The following is a 15972-nucleotide window of genomic DNA, read 5'->3' on the forward strand; positions in this document are numbered from 1 at the left end:
AAGTTTAATGCTTTAGAAACTTCATCTCCATCTAACTCCATCTTCATCTTTCAAAGGTGTACCTTGATGAGTATCTGTTAAATGTCTTTCTATGATTTTCAGTGAATTTTCCACATTTTTGTGTATCGAAGCATATTTTAAAGTGGTTTATGTCTTGTTAGTAACTTTCTTTACATCTACTTTTGTATTTTTCAATATTTCAAAATACTCTTTAAATATTGTATGGACATATACATATGTATATACACACACATTTATATGCGTCTTAGGGCTCAAACTGACTTTTCTGTTTTTAACTGTGTGCACATAATAAAATGCTGCCACTTTATTAGTTTTTATAATTTCAGTGACAGTAAGCAAGGGGTACTTTTAATCAAGAGTAACTTTTCAAAGTACATATACAGAGAATTCTAGATTTCTAATAGCATTCCAGGATCAAATACATCCATATGATGTGCTTGCACAGAACTGATTTTTCTAAGCTGCTTCAGCTTATACTTGCTGAGGATACAAATATAATATTTGTTGCTTTGTTTTTATATTGTGTATAGACTTAAAAGCACTTTCACACAGTAGTGGATGATCAAAATATTTCACATGCATGAACTTCTCTGCTCAGTTTAAGATAAGTTTAGAAGGAAGGAACAGCATCCAGAGGGACCTGGACATTTTCAAAAAGTGGACATGCAAGAGCCTAATGAGATTTAACAAAGCCAAGTGCAACGTGTTGCACGTTGGTTGAGGCGATCCCAGATACAAGTACAGAAGAACTCATTGAGAGTGGGCCTGTGGAAAAGGACCTGGTGGTCCTGATGGATGAAAAGATGGGCATGAGTCAGCAGTGTTCTCTTACAGCCTGGAAGGTGAATAGTATCCTGGACTGCTTCAGAAGTTGAGTGGCCAGCAGGGTAAGGGAGATGACTGTTCCCTTCTACTGTGCCCTTGTGAGGCCCCAGATGGAGTACTGTGTCCAGGCCTGGGGCCTCCAGCACAGGAAAGACATGGATCCATCGGAATGGGTCCAGAGTGCCACATAGATGATCAGAGGGTTGGACCACCTCTCCTATGAAGAAACGTTGAGGGAGTTGTGCTTGTTCATCTTGGAAAAGTCAAGGCTCTGGGGAGACCTCACTGTGGCATTCTAAAATGGAGATTACAAGTAGGAGGGTGACCAACATTTCACACTGGCAGTGATAAGACAAGGGGGAATGGCTTTAAACTAAAAGAGGGAAGAATTAGGTTAGATGTTAGGAAGAAATTTTTTACTCAGAGAATGGTAAGGCACTGGCACACGCTGCCCAGAGAGGTTGCTGATGCCCCATCCCTGGAGACATTCAAGGCAAGGCTGGATGAAATCCTGGACAGCCTGATCTGGCAGATGGTATCTCTGTCTGTGGCAGGATGGTTGGAACTAGATGATCTTTAATGCTCTCTTCAACCTAAGCCATTTTATGATTTTATGATTCTATGATGATGTTTTTGCTGTCCTGTTAATTGATTATTTTCTTTCTTTGCCTTTAAATCAACGTAGCTTTTAAAAACTCCTTCAACTATTTTTCTACACCTATTTTTTTTTTTTAAGCCCTAAATGTAAAAGGGCATTTTCATCCTTATAAATTTAAGTACCAGTAGTTCACTTAAAGTTGACAATACAGAAAGAAATCTATCACTGTAGACTTAATTTAAAAAAAGCCTATCGTAGAAGAACCACCGATTTTTTTAAAAATAAGACATAATGTCTGTTCATTGATCGCTAAAAACATCTCGTTCTGCTACGAGGAAAAAAAAAGAAAGAAGAATGCAATTTGTAGCCTTGCAGACAAATCTCCCTTGCTCATGCTATTGTGTACTTTCATGGCGCTGATGCCAACATAACAGATGATAACTGGGTAGGAGAGAAAAGCCATACCAAAGAATTCTCTGTAGGTTGCTCCAAAAATAATACCTGCTATTTATTTCCATAGAAACTACAATAGATACAGTGAGCGCAATAGCGCTATATGATTGAACAAATTCTCACCTGCAGAACATAATTTTAGAGCATAGTCACCAACATTACTATGCATTTTTCTGCACATGTAAAAACTTGCACTAGCGGAGGTGACACCCCCTGTTGCTGTCACCACGACTGAAACACAACACCCATCACCTCACTGTGCTCACATCCACTGTTTGGTCTCCATCAACAGTCAGCAGGCATCAACAAATATCAACAGGTGCCAGTTTTTACTCATGAAAGAATCCAGTGACACACCTTTCTTTCTTACACACGTCCATGTCAGATGCCATTGTGTCAGACTGTCTCTCTGCTGCCATCTGCCACATGGCAACAAAATGTAACGAAATATTGATGAGAAAGTTTGATCTCTACTGTCGTACTGTCAACATCCATCCCTGATTTTGTGGGCTGACATAATAAAACAGGAGGCATTATTTTCAGAGCAGTCCTCACATAACAGCTTTAGACCAATTTTTGACTGGTTCAGAATTTTCTTCAAATATTCAGAATAGCAGATGATGAGGTTATTAATTGGGCAGATTCTGAATAACTATAGAATACTGCAGTGTTCAGAAAGAAGGACAGAAAGACAAATACAGTATGAGACACAATAAGAAGTTTACAAAAGAGTTTGATTTTTTGCATTTCTGGAAATGGCTGTTATTTACTCAATAAAGTCATATAAAAAACCTCATTATAGGATCTCTGTCTATTATTTTGAAAAACATAATGCGATAAGACCTATTAATCAGTGTTTTCAACAAATAATTAGTGAGTAGAATGTACTCAGGGTTAGTATATTTTTCTCCCATACATATCAGTGAAAGATGTAAATGTATAAGGATATTTTTCATATATCCATGGCACCTATTTAGTTATTGAAATTAGTGAGAAAATGCATGTTTTAAAGCAAGATTTGTCCCAGAATGTTACTTGTAATTGTCCTACTTTGACGTTAGAATACTGTTTTATATTCTATTATATATATGCTATATTCGATTTGTGCTGAATAATAAGCTTCAGTATTAGTTTTGAAACTTCTCAGATACTTTGAATATCAAAAATTGCAGATAAAGTATTATTCTGTATGATCTGACCTATTTTTCAGTTACCAAAGGAACTGCTATTCAGTACTACGTGAATGATAGGTTCCTGCATTGCCAATATTTTTCCATTTGTGCTAAAGTCGAGATGGAAATACAATGAACACGTACATTTTTTAGGCGCTACTCCCTTTTGTCTTTATCAATAGATTCTTTCTATTCTGTGTACATTGATAAATTTGAAAAAGTTCTTCACTTCTTCTTTGCACTACTTTCATTTAGGCTGTATCAAACTCAATTGTAGTCATATGTGAGTTGACAATTTTATCTTAGTTCAAAACCATTCCCCAAGTGGATCTATAATTACATTAATATATCACACCTATTAAACCACCCTAAACGTACAAATATAGACTACATTAGTCATAGAAGGGAGATGCCATAACCTAAATGCCCCTAAATCAACAACTTACCTTAAATTGGAAATTGTGAATAATTTTCTGACTTTTGCAGTTAAGATTACAGCATTGATTTCATTTTCGAGGCCAACTTCCTTGGATCTCAGTAATAAGAAGATGGTATTAATAAAGTGCTCTACCTCTTTTCCTTTGGATGACTTTCTGTAGGATAATTTAATTAATGACTACAATGTAAAAGTCTGTATAATTTGTTTGACTTTTTAATTAGTTTTTCTCACAGCCTCCCATAATGCTCTTTTACCACAGCTATGTACTGGAATTACACTTCTTAACAATGATTCATAGCTGATTAAGTGGTCCAGTCTGTTTCTACAGAGAAAAAGTTAAATAAAGAAGTAGTGAAGTACATAAAATGCATTCTAGTTACTTAAAGGTTATTTATGGCAATACAGAGTACTTGGAACACTGTTTTTTATAGTATGTTCTGTTCTATTCAGTAGCAGCAGTGCATTTTTGGCTTTATGCTTTTTATTTCCAAAATCCTATTCCGTTTTTCACTGGTAGCCACCCCACTGAGCTTTGAGTTGCTCATGACTACTTCCTGTATGACATCTGATGGGCTGCACTGGTGTAGAGGTGGTTGGATAAGCTGACCCTGATATCTGGGTGAGGAGAGAGGCAAGAGGGCTGTGGATATGAAATCTGGATTCTGTTACTGGCCCCTGTGGGTCACTACAGATTTGGTGACATTATCACCTCTCTCCAACTGCAGCAGCCCAGCTCCTCACAGTCACACGAGTGGGACCTGTGTCTTGGGGTCTCACTACTGCACAACGCTTTTAGTAGGTGGCATGTAGGGTGAAAAAGGCTGACTACCTCTATGTCAGAAGAATAATGCATGGAAAAAAAAATGTTTTCTATAAGAAACAGTGAAATTATTCATACTGAATATAGCTAGTGATATGAATCTGTCAGACTTCCTGTTACCGTCTAATAAAGGGTAAGAATTAAGAATTACTGCCCAATGTTCTTACAGAGAAGCATGTCATAATTTCAGCCTAATTTTAGTGGGAATATATGTAAATTTAAAGACATTTAATCTCATGTCAAATAACACTATCACACTAACTATAGGATTAAGTCCGTATGTCCTACAGGTAAACATTTTTTGAAATTTCTTTGGGAAATGGAGGTTTCTCATGTTTTTATCTTTAAGATCAATGTTCTAATCTGGCCATCATAACTTTACTCTTTTGCTATTTCATAAACTGCTTTTCATAAAAAATAAAATTAAGAAAAAATTCATTTTAGGAAATGCGTATGCAGGTTTCCAAAATACCCTGATTTAAACAACCATTCACTAGCATATGTTATACTTCTCAATTGCAAGTGTTTTTTAAATTCTGTGAATTGGAATTGTACTGAATTGTTTTGCTTTATATTTGTAAAAAGTAGGATACCCTGTAAGGCAGGGAAGAAATTCGTTTTTATCAGGTTAGTCACACACAGCAATAGAAACCATTTTGGAACTTGATGACATGGAGATCTTATTTTTTTCCATGATATGCCAGGATTTGCAAGGGCAGGTAGATACAATCCTTCTGTCCAACCCCTTTCTTGCTTAGGTAATGGATATCATTAAGTTTAATATATCCCACAGAATGTGAGCAATGACAGAGAAACTGCTGGCAGTGTTCTGCAAGTTTGCATAGACATAAAGATGAGAAAAATGATGCTGGAATTCTATCTGAAGAGTTTCTGCATCTCATGGTATTTCAGTTAGTTGAAAGTTCACTCGTCAGTTTTTTCACTTAGGTATAAAAATGCTTTTTGAGAAATGCAAAAAGGATAAATATAGAATGAACACAGAAAACTGCCACTAGATTTTTTTTTCCTTGCTTTTCTATAGCTTTTGTAAACTGGAATATTATTTAGTGTTTTTCTCACCAGATTGCAGTACTGAATATAGCAGTGGAAGAAATTCCAGTCTAGTTCCTCCAGTTTTTCACTGCCGATAAGAAGATATAGTACAAATAAATTGTTTTGCTGCTGTGAAATGGCAAAACAGCACAACAAAGTGTTATATTAGCCTTGGGCATGGTTGCTGACAGGATAGCTAGTATCACAGTCTGATAGACTGGTTTCTTCAACTTTGGAGGTGTGCCTGTAAAAATAACACTGGAGCTAAATAGACAGATCTGAAGATAGAAGATTATCAAGTGTTTATACACTGAAGTGTTCTATTTCAGTAGTATAAAATTTTCAGACATAAACTGCTTTCCTTTACTTGATGTAGAAGCAAAAATATAATGGAAGTCAAGCTTTTAAATTTGAAGCGAGCATCTCTCTTTATACCTTCACCCTGACTGTTCCTCACATTCAGAACACTCGGAGCTGCTAAGCAATATGTCCATGCGCCTGCATGTAAGAGCACACTGCTTCTTTTAGAAGAGAAAACACATGCGTCTTCACACTGGGAGTTGCTATATGTTACTGAGAGAGTCATCAGACAGAACTGGTCTTGATGTTTTTTTGGTCGATTTTCCTCTCATGAAAACAATGATTATCAAAACTGATTTTCCTTTCATTTTATTTTCATGACAATAAATCATTAGGAAAGCTTCTTTCTGTTCCAAGATAAAACTTACAGTGAAGTAGAATGAGACACTAATAAGCTAATGATAAGTAAGATATTTCAACAACAGGAGACCCAGACACTAAGCCTAATCTCTGCATAATGCTGAGCAGGAATACAATCACCATATCAAGCACTTCCAACATCCAAATAATTAGGTCTTTCTCTGCTATTTACTCATACCACAGTTCCTTGCCTTGCCTTGCCTTGCCTTGCCTTGCCTTGCCTTGCCTTGCCTTGCCTTGCCTTGCCTTGCCTTCCCTTCCCTTCCCTTCCCTTCCCTTCCCTTCCCTTCCCTTCCCTTCCCTTCCCTTCCCTTCCCTTCCCTTCCCTTCCCTTCCCTTCCCTTCCCTTCCCTTCCCTTCCCTTCCCTTCCCTTCCCTTCCCTTCCCTTCCCTTCCCTTCCCTTCCCTTCCCTTCCCTTCCCTTCCCTTCCCTTCCCTTCCCTTCCCTTCCCTTCCCTTCCCTTCCCTTCCCTTCCCTTCCCTTCCCTTCCCTTCCCTTCCCTTCCCTTCCCTTCCCTTCCCTTCCCTTCCCTTCCCTCCCCTCCCCTCCCCTCCCCTCCCCTCCCCTCCCCTCCCCTCCCCTCCCCTCCCCTCCCCTGAGCACATCTGAATGCTGCAATGCTTTTATGAAGTTGGCTGTGCTTGTTCTTCACATGCAATGCTGTAAAACAAAGCAAGTTCTCCTGAGCACATTGGGATTTGCCTTGATTCCTCACAGTATCACAGCTATCTGCTGTGAATTCAAAATCTTCCTCAGTTTCCACATGTGCTTCACACAAGTGTACCTACAACATGTGGTAAAGGCAGTGGAGTGAGGCCCCCCTGTATATAATGTTTTCTGGCAACAGAAATAAGATCAGGTACAGCCTCTGGGAAGTGATCAGTTCATTTAAAGCTGTAGCTTGAGGGGATGATTCTAATAGACTGCTGCTGATGCTACGGACTTCATGTCTTTCCCACTTTCCCTACAGCTCTAAAAACCAGTAAGTTGAACATGGCTTTATCTTGATTTCTCTGGAGGCGATGCAGCACTAATGAGCTGTAAATGAATCTTAACAGATTGCTGTCTGCAGAATTGTTTCGTGTAAGGGAAGACCAGTGAAATTAAGCAGTACAAAAGATATTAATGAGTAGAGATAAAGAATAAATTGGATTAAAATAAATTTAATATTTGCTTTTGACTTCTTCCTACTCTGATTTTGAGCATGTCTCCTGTGCTGTTGTGGTACTGTACAAGAGAGCAGATCAGGTACTGAGAAACAGGCTGGTGGATGTTCAGATGTGCTCCAGATCTCTGCCTGCTTCCAGTCAAGCTCTTGGAACAGGTGGCTTGAAGACCGGTGTGTCAGTGTGACACTCATCCAGGGAGATGCTTGAATCGCAAGCTGCTTCAGACTGGGGAAAAAGATCTTTGCTTTGATGAGGAAATTGTCAAAATTCATGTTTCATTAGTGTTTCCTAAGGTTCTTTGGAAGTGAACAACACTTTAATTAAAGGCTGACGTAAACACGTTTCTACACAGTCTTTCTCTGCAGCGCTTTATCACATTAAAATTGATCAAAATTGTTGCCTTGGGCTGTCTTCAACAGATATACATCTGGAACACCATTTGTGCAAGCTGCTGATGAGCAGGCTGCACACGCTGTGTTCATAGCACAGTTCTGCTGCCTTCCTATGTAGACAGATTCACCTGGCTGGGAGATGAGATCCAAGTCTTTTCTATTTGATTAATCCCTTTCTTCTTTGATGTGATGTGTTAAAAATTATAACATGCCCCTGTTTGGGTGCATAATTACTTCATCATCACAGTAGTATGGGAGTACAAGCAAGAAAGATTGGGAATAGGACTGAGACTTAAAAAAAAATATCCATTTTTCACATTTGAAGAAAGTTTGAGGCAGGACAGGACACAGTGTGTTCTGATTAATGTTGACCTTTTGATAATTTTGTCCAAGTGTTTTTGGCATCTTTCTGCTCTTCATATATACTTAGCATTTTTCCAGAAGTCTAAAAATAAATCATACTGGAAACTGTTTTATTTTCATTCCTCATGTAATAAGGATTGGAATTTCATTCCTGAAACTCTGACACAGACTTAAGACCAAGCAACCTATTCCTGTGACCTCTGCTGGTCACTCATTATGCAGTTATCAGTATGTAACTAAGCTGTGTGTGGCAACTAGACTACATCTCATGACGTGAAAAAAAATCAAATATGTTTCAAAATGAGAAAAATGTGTGTTTTCCACTGTGTAGAAGTTACTGGAAGAATCACGTTGAGTCTCTTTGTTGCTTTACTCACTCTCTTTATTTAAGACACTGCAAAACTAAAGACAGTGAACAACTGTTTTGCCCTTTTTCAGCCTCTCTTCATTTTTGTGACTGGTTACTCTTCAGAGAACTGTAAGCAGTGTCCTTCCTTATAACAGCTATGAGCCTCCTCACCTGCTCAAGGAGGACGTGGCTGAAGCTTTTTCCTTACATAGACGGTTATTGTTCCAACTCCCTTGTCAGCTTCATCAATTCCTTGGCAGTGAGAGGTCCATGAACGCTGCATTAAGATGTCAGTGTATGCAGGATGCCAGGGAAGCGGCTTTCCGAATCACATTGCCATTCCAATGCCAAGTGCATGATTTTAATGGCAAGGCTGCCACATGTGCTCTAGCCATTATTCTCTGCAGTTGCTTCTGCTGTGTACGAGACTTCTGAAGGTACTTTGTGATGGTGTGCCACACAGTGTATTTGAAGTCCCTGTTTTGGCTGCTCATGAGTATTTTTTTGGCAGTGCTGACTTTTCTGCTAATGACTACCAGTGGCGTTCACCTTAGTGAGGAAATAGTCTTCTGCATGAGAATTTCATTGCATTTGCTTTGCAGTTTACTCTGTCTGTCTTCTGTGTGCTGACTACAATTCTCTTCCCCACAAATAGGAGCAGAAGAAAATGACATGTTTTTAAAGGAACTGCTAGCTTTATCTTAGTCACCAATTTCCTTTTCAGAATATTCTTTTCACATTAGTGATGCCTCTGGGGGGTTAATGGATATTCTAATTACGTTGCACTTCATGTAGCATTCTTCTTCTGAGAAACTAAAATATTTTGGTTTCGAAAAACACAACAACTTTTGCTTGTTTAATGAAGTAACAGCCACACACCAAATTAAATCTCTGCTGCATTCCAGCAATCAGAGATGCTGACATGTGCAGAACTTCAGGAGCTAGGCAGCTCCTTCTTTCATGAATTCTTTTGCTGAATATGGGCTTCACATAAGGAAGAGATTTTCCACTTCCAACACATATTTTTTTTCTTCCTTTGGGAAATTCAACTGCAGTACTTTTAATTTGAAGAAAAATCCAACTTTTTTGTACATTCTTTTATTTGCAATGGACTATATGTGGTTTAACCAGAAAGATACGTGATTACCAATACCTTCTGTAACAACTGTTGAACAGAAAGCCCAAAAGGTGTTAGAAACACTTCTCTTTTTCTCAGACTTTGCAGTGTTTCTGCAGTGGCAGAGTGTTCATACCATGAACCAGAGTGCAGAATATTTGGTTGATTCTGTATCATGACTCTTATAAAACCTCACTTCTGTTGCAAAGGTGTGGAGCTAGGAGCTTATATTAAGAAGCTAGGGCTGTCATTCAAGCAAAAAATAAAAACATAGTGAAATGTTTCAAATTAATTCCAGAATTAATGTGCTTTTTTGTTGTGTTGGCTGCTTATGCAAAAATTAGTTTAAGAAAATTGTCTTTCAGCTTTAGAAAGGATTTTCTAGCTTAGTGGAATAAATATTCATCCAAACTGCAACCATTTGGAAGTTATGATCTTTGCTGGCTGCTGATGGATTCAAAGAAACAAAAATATTCTTCCATTTTCTTTCTCAACAATAATTTATTCACAAAATTTTTATCAGACAGCTGGAGGTGCCTCTGTTAGCACTCAGCATTTTTGATAACAACAGAAAGTTGCAACAGATCAGTATAATAAAAAACATACGGCAGCCTTTGTCATATCTGTTAAAATGGAAAGAGAGCTGAATTGCTTTGTTGTAAAGCAATTCCTCGCTCCTGTTGAACACTTCCCTGAACAAAATCCTTTCTCAGCAGCCTTTCTGAAGGGGTAAATTGGTAAGGTGTCTGGGACATCAACAGATGCGCCAGCTATGGGCAAAGGGCAGAAGAGGTGTTGCGGGGGTGGTGGAGGAGCACTTGTAGTATCTGCCCTGCCTGGCAGCAGTGCCTCTGTCGAGTTCAGCCATGCTTGCAGGGCAGATGGGCAGCACAGTCTCAGTCTAAGAGAAAGGCTTTCAGGGCCAAACCTCTCACTTAAACTCCAGTCAGTTCAGAAAGTTTTGGTCTGATTTGGTCTCAGTAGGGCGTTCCCACTTACAGAGATCTTCCAAGAAGATTTTGTGTTCCTCAGAATAGCACAGTACAGTGCACTAATATTAGAAGTGCCAAAATCACTTTAGGGATGAACACGGTCCATGTAGGAAAGTCAGCTGCATCATGACCTCAATCCAGTAAAGTACTTAAGAAATGAGCTTCACTTTAAATATGAGTTATTCCCGTTGATTTGAAATGGAACACACTTACAATGCTGATGTGTGTCCTATAAAAATATTAAAATTAACTTCGAAATAATTTAATTTGATTCGAAGCGCAATTAATTAATTTAAACTTTTGGAAAGAATTCGGTGTTTTTGCTTGAGGCAACATCAGCAACCCTGTATGGTAGAAATCATTTGCTTTTCCCTGCTACTGCAGCCAACAACCTTCATGTAGCAAGTCCTGTTGATACGGAAACTGAGAGGAAGAGGTGGGAAGGCCCTACACATGGAAAATATGAAGGAGAAGAGTTAAAGCATCCTTTATTCTTAGGAAGGTTACATTGTTTCAGTATGGTTTTGAAAAGGGTAAGGTAAGGGTTTTGAAATAACAAAATAATAAATACCATAAAATGGCATGTACATGGCAGTTACCCTACACACCTGAGTGTAGGTGTTCCATTAAAAAATGCAATAACTATTATGTGGCTGTTGAAGGAGGAGATGATTTGGTGATGTTGTGGGGAGCTGAGAAGTATCTAGGGAGGTTCTGAAGACACGCATTTCTTTGCTGTTTGGCTTCTCTGGTATGAAAGGAATGTAGTTTCTGTTTTGGAGGACAAAGACTAGCCAGTGGATTATTATTCATTCTCAAGTTGGAAAGTGATAGTTTAAAATTAGTTTATTGCTCATAGGGGAGTTGGGTCACCAAACAATATTTGTGCAAGAACTGCAAAAATAAACATTTACAGTTTACAAAATCATGTGCCCTGTGATGGACTTTTAAGCTAATGTCATTGCTCTGATTAATTTTACTTTTAAGCTAATGTCATTGCTCTAATTAATTTTACTTTATCTTCTTATTGCAGATATGTCTTCTCCTACAATGAAGAAACCTGAAAAGCCTTTGTTTAGTCCTACTTCTCCCCAGGATTCTTCACCAAGACTGAGCACTTTTCCCCAGCATCACCACCCAGGAATCCCAGGAGTTGCACAGAGTGGTGAGGACTACAGAGGTGGAAGAAATTCCTCCCTATTTGTCTTCTGATCTTTCCTACTTTGTGATAATGATGCATTTTACAGAATTATGTAGACACCTAATGCCATTTATATTACTGTGGGGACAGGAACAGAACTGAGTATGTTGCAGAGGTTGTGGTAACCTTGCAGAGACTTGCGGTAGTTCAGGTAGTATGGAAAGAATTTAGGATTAGCTCTAAATTGAATAAAGAAAGTGACAGAGGAAAAATTCTCTCTGTTTTTCCTCCTTCTACTTTTATCATTATTATTATTATTATTATTGTAATTATTATTATTATTATTTCTGTGAGTGTATTGCATTTAGATACCAGAATAGTTAGGATTGCATACAAAAGAGAATTCACCATTATGTTCATTACATGAAATAACTGCCATGCTTCTTTTGAATTCTCTGTGATAAATGATTATCAGCTTTTTTTTTTTTTTTTTTTTTTTTTGAGTTCCATAGTAAATCCGCACTAGAACTTCATTTGAAGTGTGAAGGAACTGTAAGGGGATTGTATGTTATATTGTGGTCCTAATAGGAAAGACAGGGAAATTCCATCACCAGGGTCTATTTAAGTTGAGAGCTGAGAGTTACTCTGATTCTCCAGATGAGAACACAGTACACAGAAGTCTTCCCTCAGTGACTCATCACCTCTCCTTATACACTGCATAGAAAGGGTTTAATTTCTTGAGCAAAGCTGGATGTTTTGAAGAGTGAAGCAAATCTGAGCACACCCTTTTTTTTAACATGCAGTTCTACTTTGAGAAGTTTCTCTTTTGTGATTTCCCTATGATGTGGAGGTTTTATCCTTCATCTTACATGCAAGAACTACATTCCCCTTAACATCTTCTTACTGTATTGTGAAAGGAAGCCTGAACTCATTCTGGTCTTTGTGGATTTCCACCGTACTCAGTCACAATGGAGATGGAATGGATGTTTTCCTACTCACTTGAGTTTGTTTTGCAGAGTTCCCATGACAGAGCAGTAAATAATGTTTTATAAGTTAACTGAATTGGTGGAGCAGTGATTAAAAGAAATCATTCTCAGAAGTTTCTATAAATATTTTTGACCCCACTCTTATGTGTTGACACATTTGCTTTTAGTGTATAATTTTTAGGTGTATGTGTTTGAATAGCAAGATATAATTGTAACCTAATTCCATAGTTCAGCTATTTACTCACTGGGAGATCTGATTGCTATCTGTACAGCATATTCTTTTTTGTCAGTAAGCAATGTTTTGGGGATTTGCAAGGTTTTGATTACAAAGTACAGCAATTTTGGAACATTTCTAGCAAGGGCAAACTTCCATTTGGTCTCAGCTCAAAAATAGAAATCCACTTCAAAATTAAGCTGGAAAAAAACAAAGACATCGCAGATAGCCCAGTAGAGCACTGTTGTTGTGCTTGTGCTGATATAGTACAGAAATGTGATGTGATGATAGTCGTGAACAGTTTGCAAAATACCGTGCTTACACAGATCAGATTTTGCACCGTCCCATTAAGGAAAATGAGCTCAGCACTGTCTTTTCTTTACTTTCACTGAAGTCAGCACCTCCTTTAAACAAGCCACATATAGGTGCCCACCAGCTGTGTAGCAAGGGGCAAGGCGAGTGTCTGTGCAGCCCGGGAGAGGAACGCTCTCCACTTCCAGCCGGATGAGGCAGGCATGGCAGGACATACTGTACATTCCTTTCACTATGAAAACACTGCTGGTTGTTTAGACGTGACATACAGTCTATAGATAGAGAAGTATGTGTTTGTAAGGGCTGGGAAGAAAGGGAATGTAAAGCAAAACATGTACAGTGTAGAACCCTTTTTTTTTTTTTTTTTTTTTTGCCAGAGATATTTTTATAGGATGGACTGGTTTCCCAGGCCCTGAAGTTGAATGTTCATTAGCATTTTCAAAAAGGTCAGCTAATTATTCATGGCTTTATTACTGAATAGTTATTACCCATCCCCACATGAAGCAGGTAGAGTGCGATACAGTGATGAATCACTGTTTTCTTAAGACATGGTGGCTGTGTTCTCATCTGTTGAAATGATGTGAATGAAAGTGTAGGTTTTATCTATTTAGTAAAATATTTATTCTGTTTATTTAGGCTACAAATTGGAAAATTTTATATTGAAGTGTTTTATGGTAAAGAATAATTACTGCCTGAAGAAAAATAATTAAAAAAAAAAGAAGGCATAACCCACAAAATCAAAACAAGTTATTCTATTTATGAATTCAAAAGAGAAGTGCTTTCCATTGCCTGGGATGGTGTGAAGGAAGGACACGAAAGACTTCTGTAAGAATACCATGAAACAAGAATACAATGTGCAGGTTTATAACTGACTTCTTATTTTTCTTGTTGTAACACAGAGATGAAGAATTTTAGAAGAAACAACATGCAAATTAATTTTAATTTTATTTTATCTTCTCCAGTCATCTCAACTAGAACTCCACCTTCACCTTCACCATTGCCATTTCCAGCACAAGCTATTCTCCCTCCTGCCCCGTCTAGTTACTTCTCTCATCCAACGATCAGATATCCTCCCCACCTGAATCCTCAGGATACTCTGAAGAATTATGTACCTTCTTACGACCCGTCCAGTCCGCAGACTAGCCAGGTACTGTAAAACCATGCGAACCCTCCAAAAGCAATCCAGTGAGGAATGTGTATCTCTTCCAAGATGTTTATACTGATATCTCACTAGTTCTACTCTCAGAGAAAGCTGGGAGCTGGAGCACTTTTCCTTTTTGACGTGATTGAATAAAAGGAGTAAGATAGTCATATTAACTCACTGTTGCTCTGCCAAGCAAATGAGAAATGCTTGCACTGAGAGCTTTGCCAGTGCCAACACCACCAATCCCCATCCCACATCCCTCCTGCAGGCTGGGTGCTGCTGTGGCCTGAGTGTCAGGACAGAAGTGAAGCTCCTGCTGCAGGATGGAGCCAGGCATCTGCTGATACATGTGCACACATTTACACACATACACAAACATACAAGTGTATTTACAGACCAGCAAATAAAATAAAGTCCGGCAAGGTAATGCTTGCACTGCTTCATAGACACCTGACATTGCACAGATGTAAAGACATTTAGTGAGCACAGTGCAGATTCTTGGACTTGTTTTTCCTTCCTTCTGTAGGGAACATGCAGCAACGGATGAGTTTCTGACTGCTACACTCATTTAGGCTTGTCTCTGATATCGGGAATTAACGTGGTTTTCATTAGAAAAGTAATTTGTACAGGACTGTGTGCAAAACTGCTTTCCATGATAGCATCAGCACACAGCATTAACATGTGATCTGCACTATGGGATAAAGTGCAGCCGAGTCTTGATCTGTCAATGCTTGGAGTATTTCCAGTGTCAATGTAATGTAATCTTTGCAGCTTGGGCTGGTATCTGGTTTTGATGTTTTGTCTGAAATGTTCCTGTGGAGTCCTGTAGCTTGTGCACTAGCATGTGTTTGGGAGAGCCTTGGGAATGCGCTGAAGTGGCAGCAGGCAGGTTTTCCTGCTCCTAAGAATTAGGTTCCTTTGGAAGAGTTGTCTTATGAGGGTGAGGAGATTGTTGTGTTGATGGGTTTTTTCCCCACAGATAATGACAGACCTTTCAGTACGTGTTTCAGGCACAAGAGCAGTAGAACTTGAGACTGAATCAAAGTTTCTATGTTGAATAACAAATAAGGCCTCTCTGGGCTGTTCAGAAGGTCACCGTGGCTATTGTGCCCATGGGCAAATGCTCCAAACCAGCTGCATGACATTTTATGTACTAAAAAAACAACAAAAACAAACAACAATAACAACAAAAACACTGGGTTCATAAAACCAAAACTTACTTTGATGGAAAGTCTCAACAAAGTGATTTTTGTTGGTTACAGTATTAATGCAAATTAAACCAAAAAGTGAAAACGGAGTATGTCGGCTTTCGAATACAAATTGCTAACTGTGCATGAATTGAAAGTCTTTCAGTCCTATAGCATTTTTGCTGAGACTCAGCTGGGAACATTGCACGCAGGACCTGATTTCAATTTGTGTAAAATTTCCATGAATAACAAAGTCTAATTAAGACATTCATTAAAAGTCCTTAATGTTAATTCAGTGCGGAAAATCTTAAGAGTTCTATTGGATTTATTTTTTTAAATTGATGTCTTAATTAGGCACTATTACGGAAAAAATTATGCAAATTAAAATCAGGCCCTTAGTGTTATGTGTTTCTTTAATTATTCAGTGCTTGTTTTACTTACATTTTCATTTCTTATATATATTAAAAGAGCAGATTAGTTGATAATCTCAGATTGTTCAGTGTT

General features: G+C 38.3%; 1 protein-coding gene across 7 annotated transcripts in view; it reads left to right on the forward strand.

Annotated features, from left to right (window-relative positions):
- Positions 1 to 15972, forward strand: part of NFIB (nuclear factor I B) — a gene marked incomplete at its 5' end in the record, with an annotated part of 236521 nt that overhangs the window by 188410 nt on the left and 32139 nt on the right. For all 7 annotated transcript variants that reach the window (XM_079548796.1, XM_079548797.1, XM_079548800.1 and 4 more), the window contains 2 exons: positions 11518 to 11649; positions 14100 to 14284. In XM_079548796.1, the coding sequence (XP_079404922.1) occupies positions 11518 to 11649; positions 14100 to 14284 (317 nt within the window). The remainder of the gene's footprint in view (positions 1 to 11517; positions 11650 to 14099; positions 14285 to 15972) is intronic.

Source organism: Tetrao urogallus (assembly GCF_951394365.1).
Source record: "Tetrao urogallus genome assembly, chromosome: Z".
NCBI lineage: Eukaryota > Metazoa > Chordata > Aves > Galliformes > Phasianidae > Tetrao > Tetrao urogallus.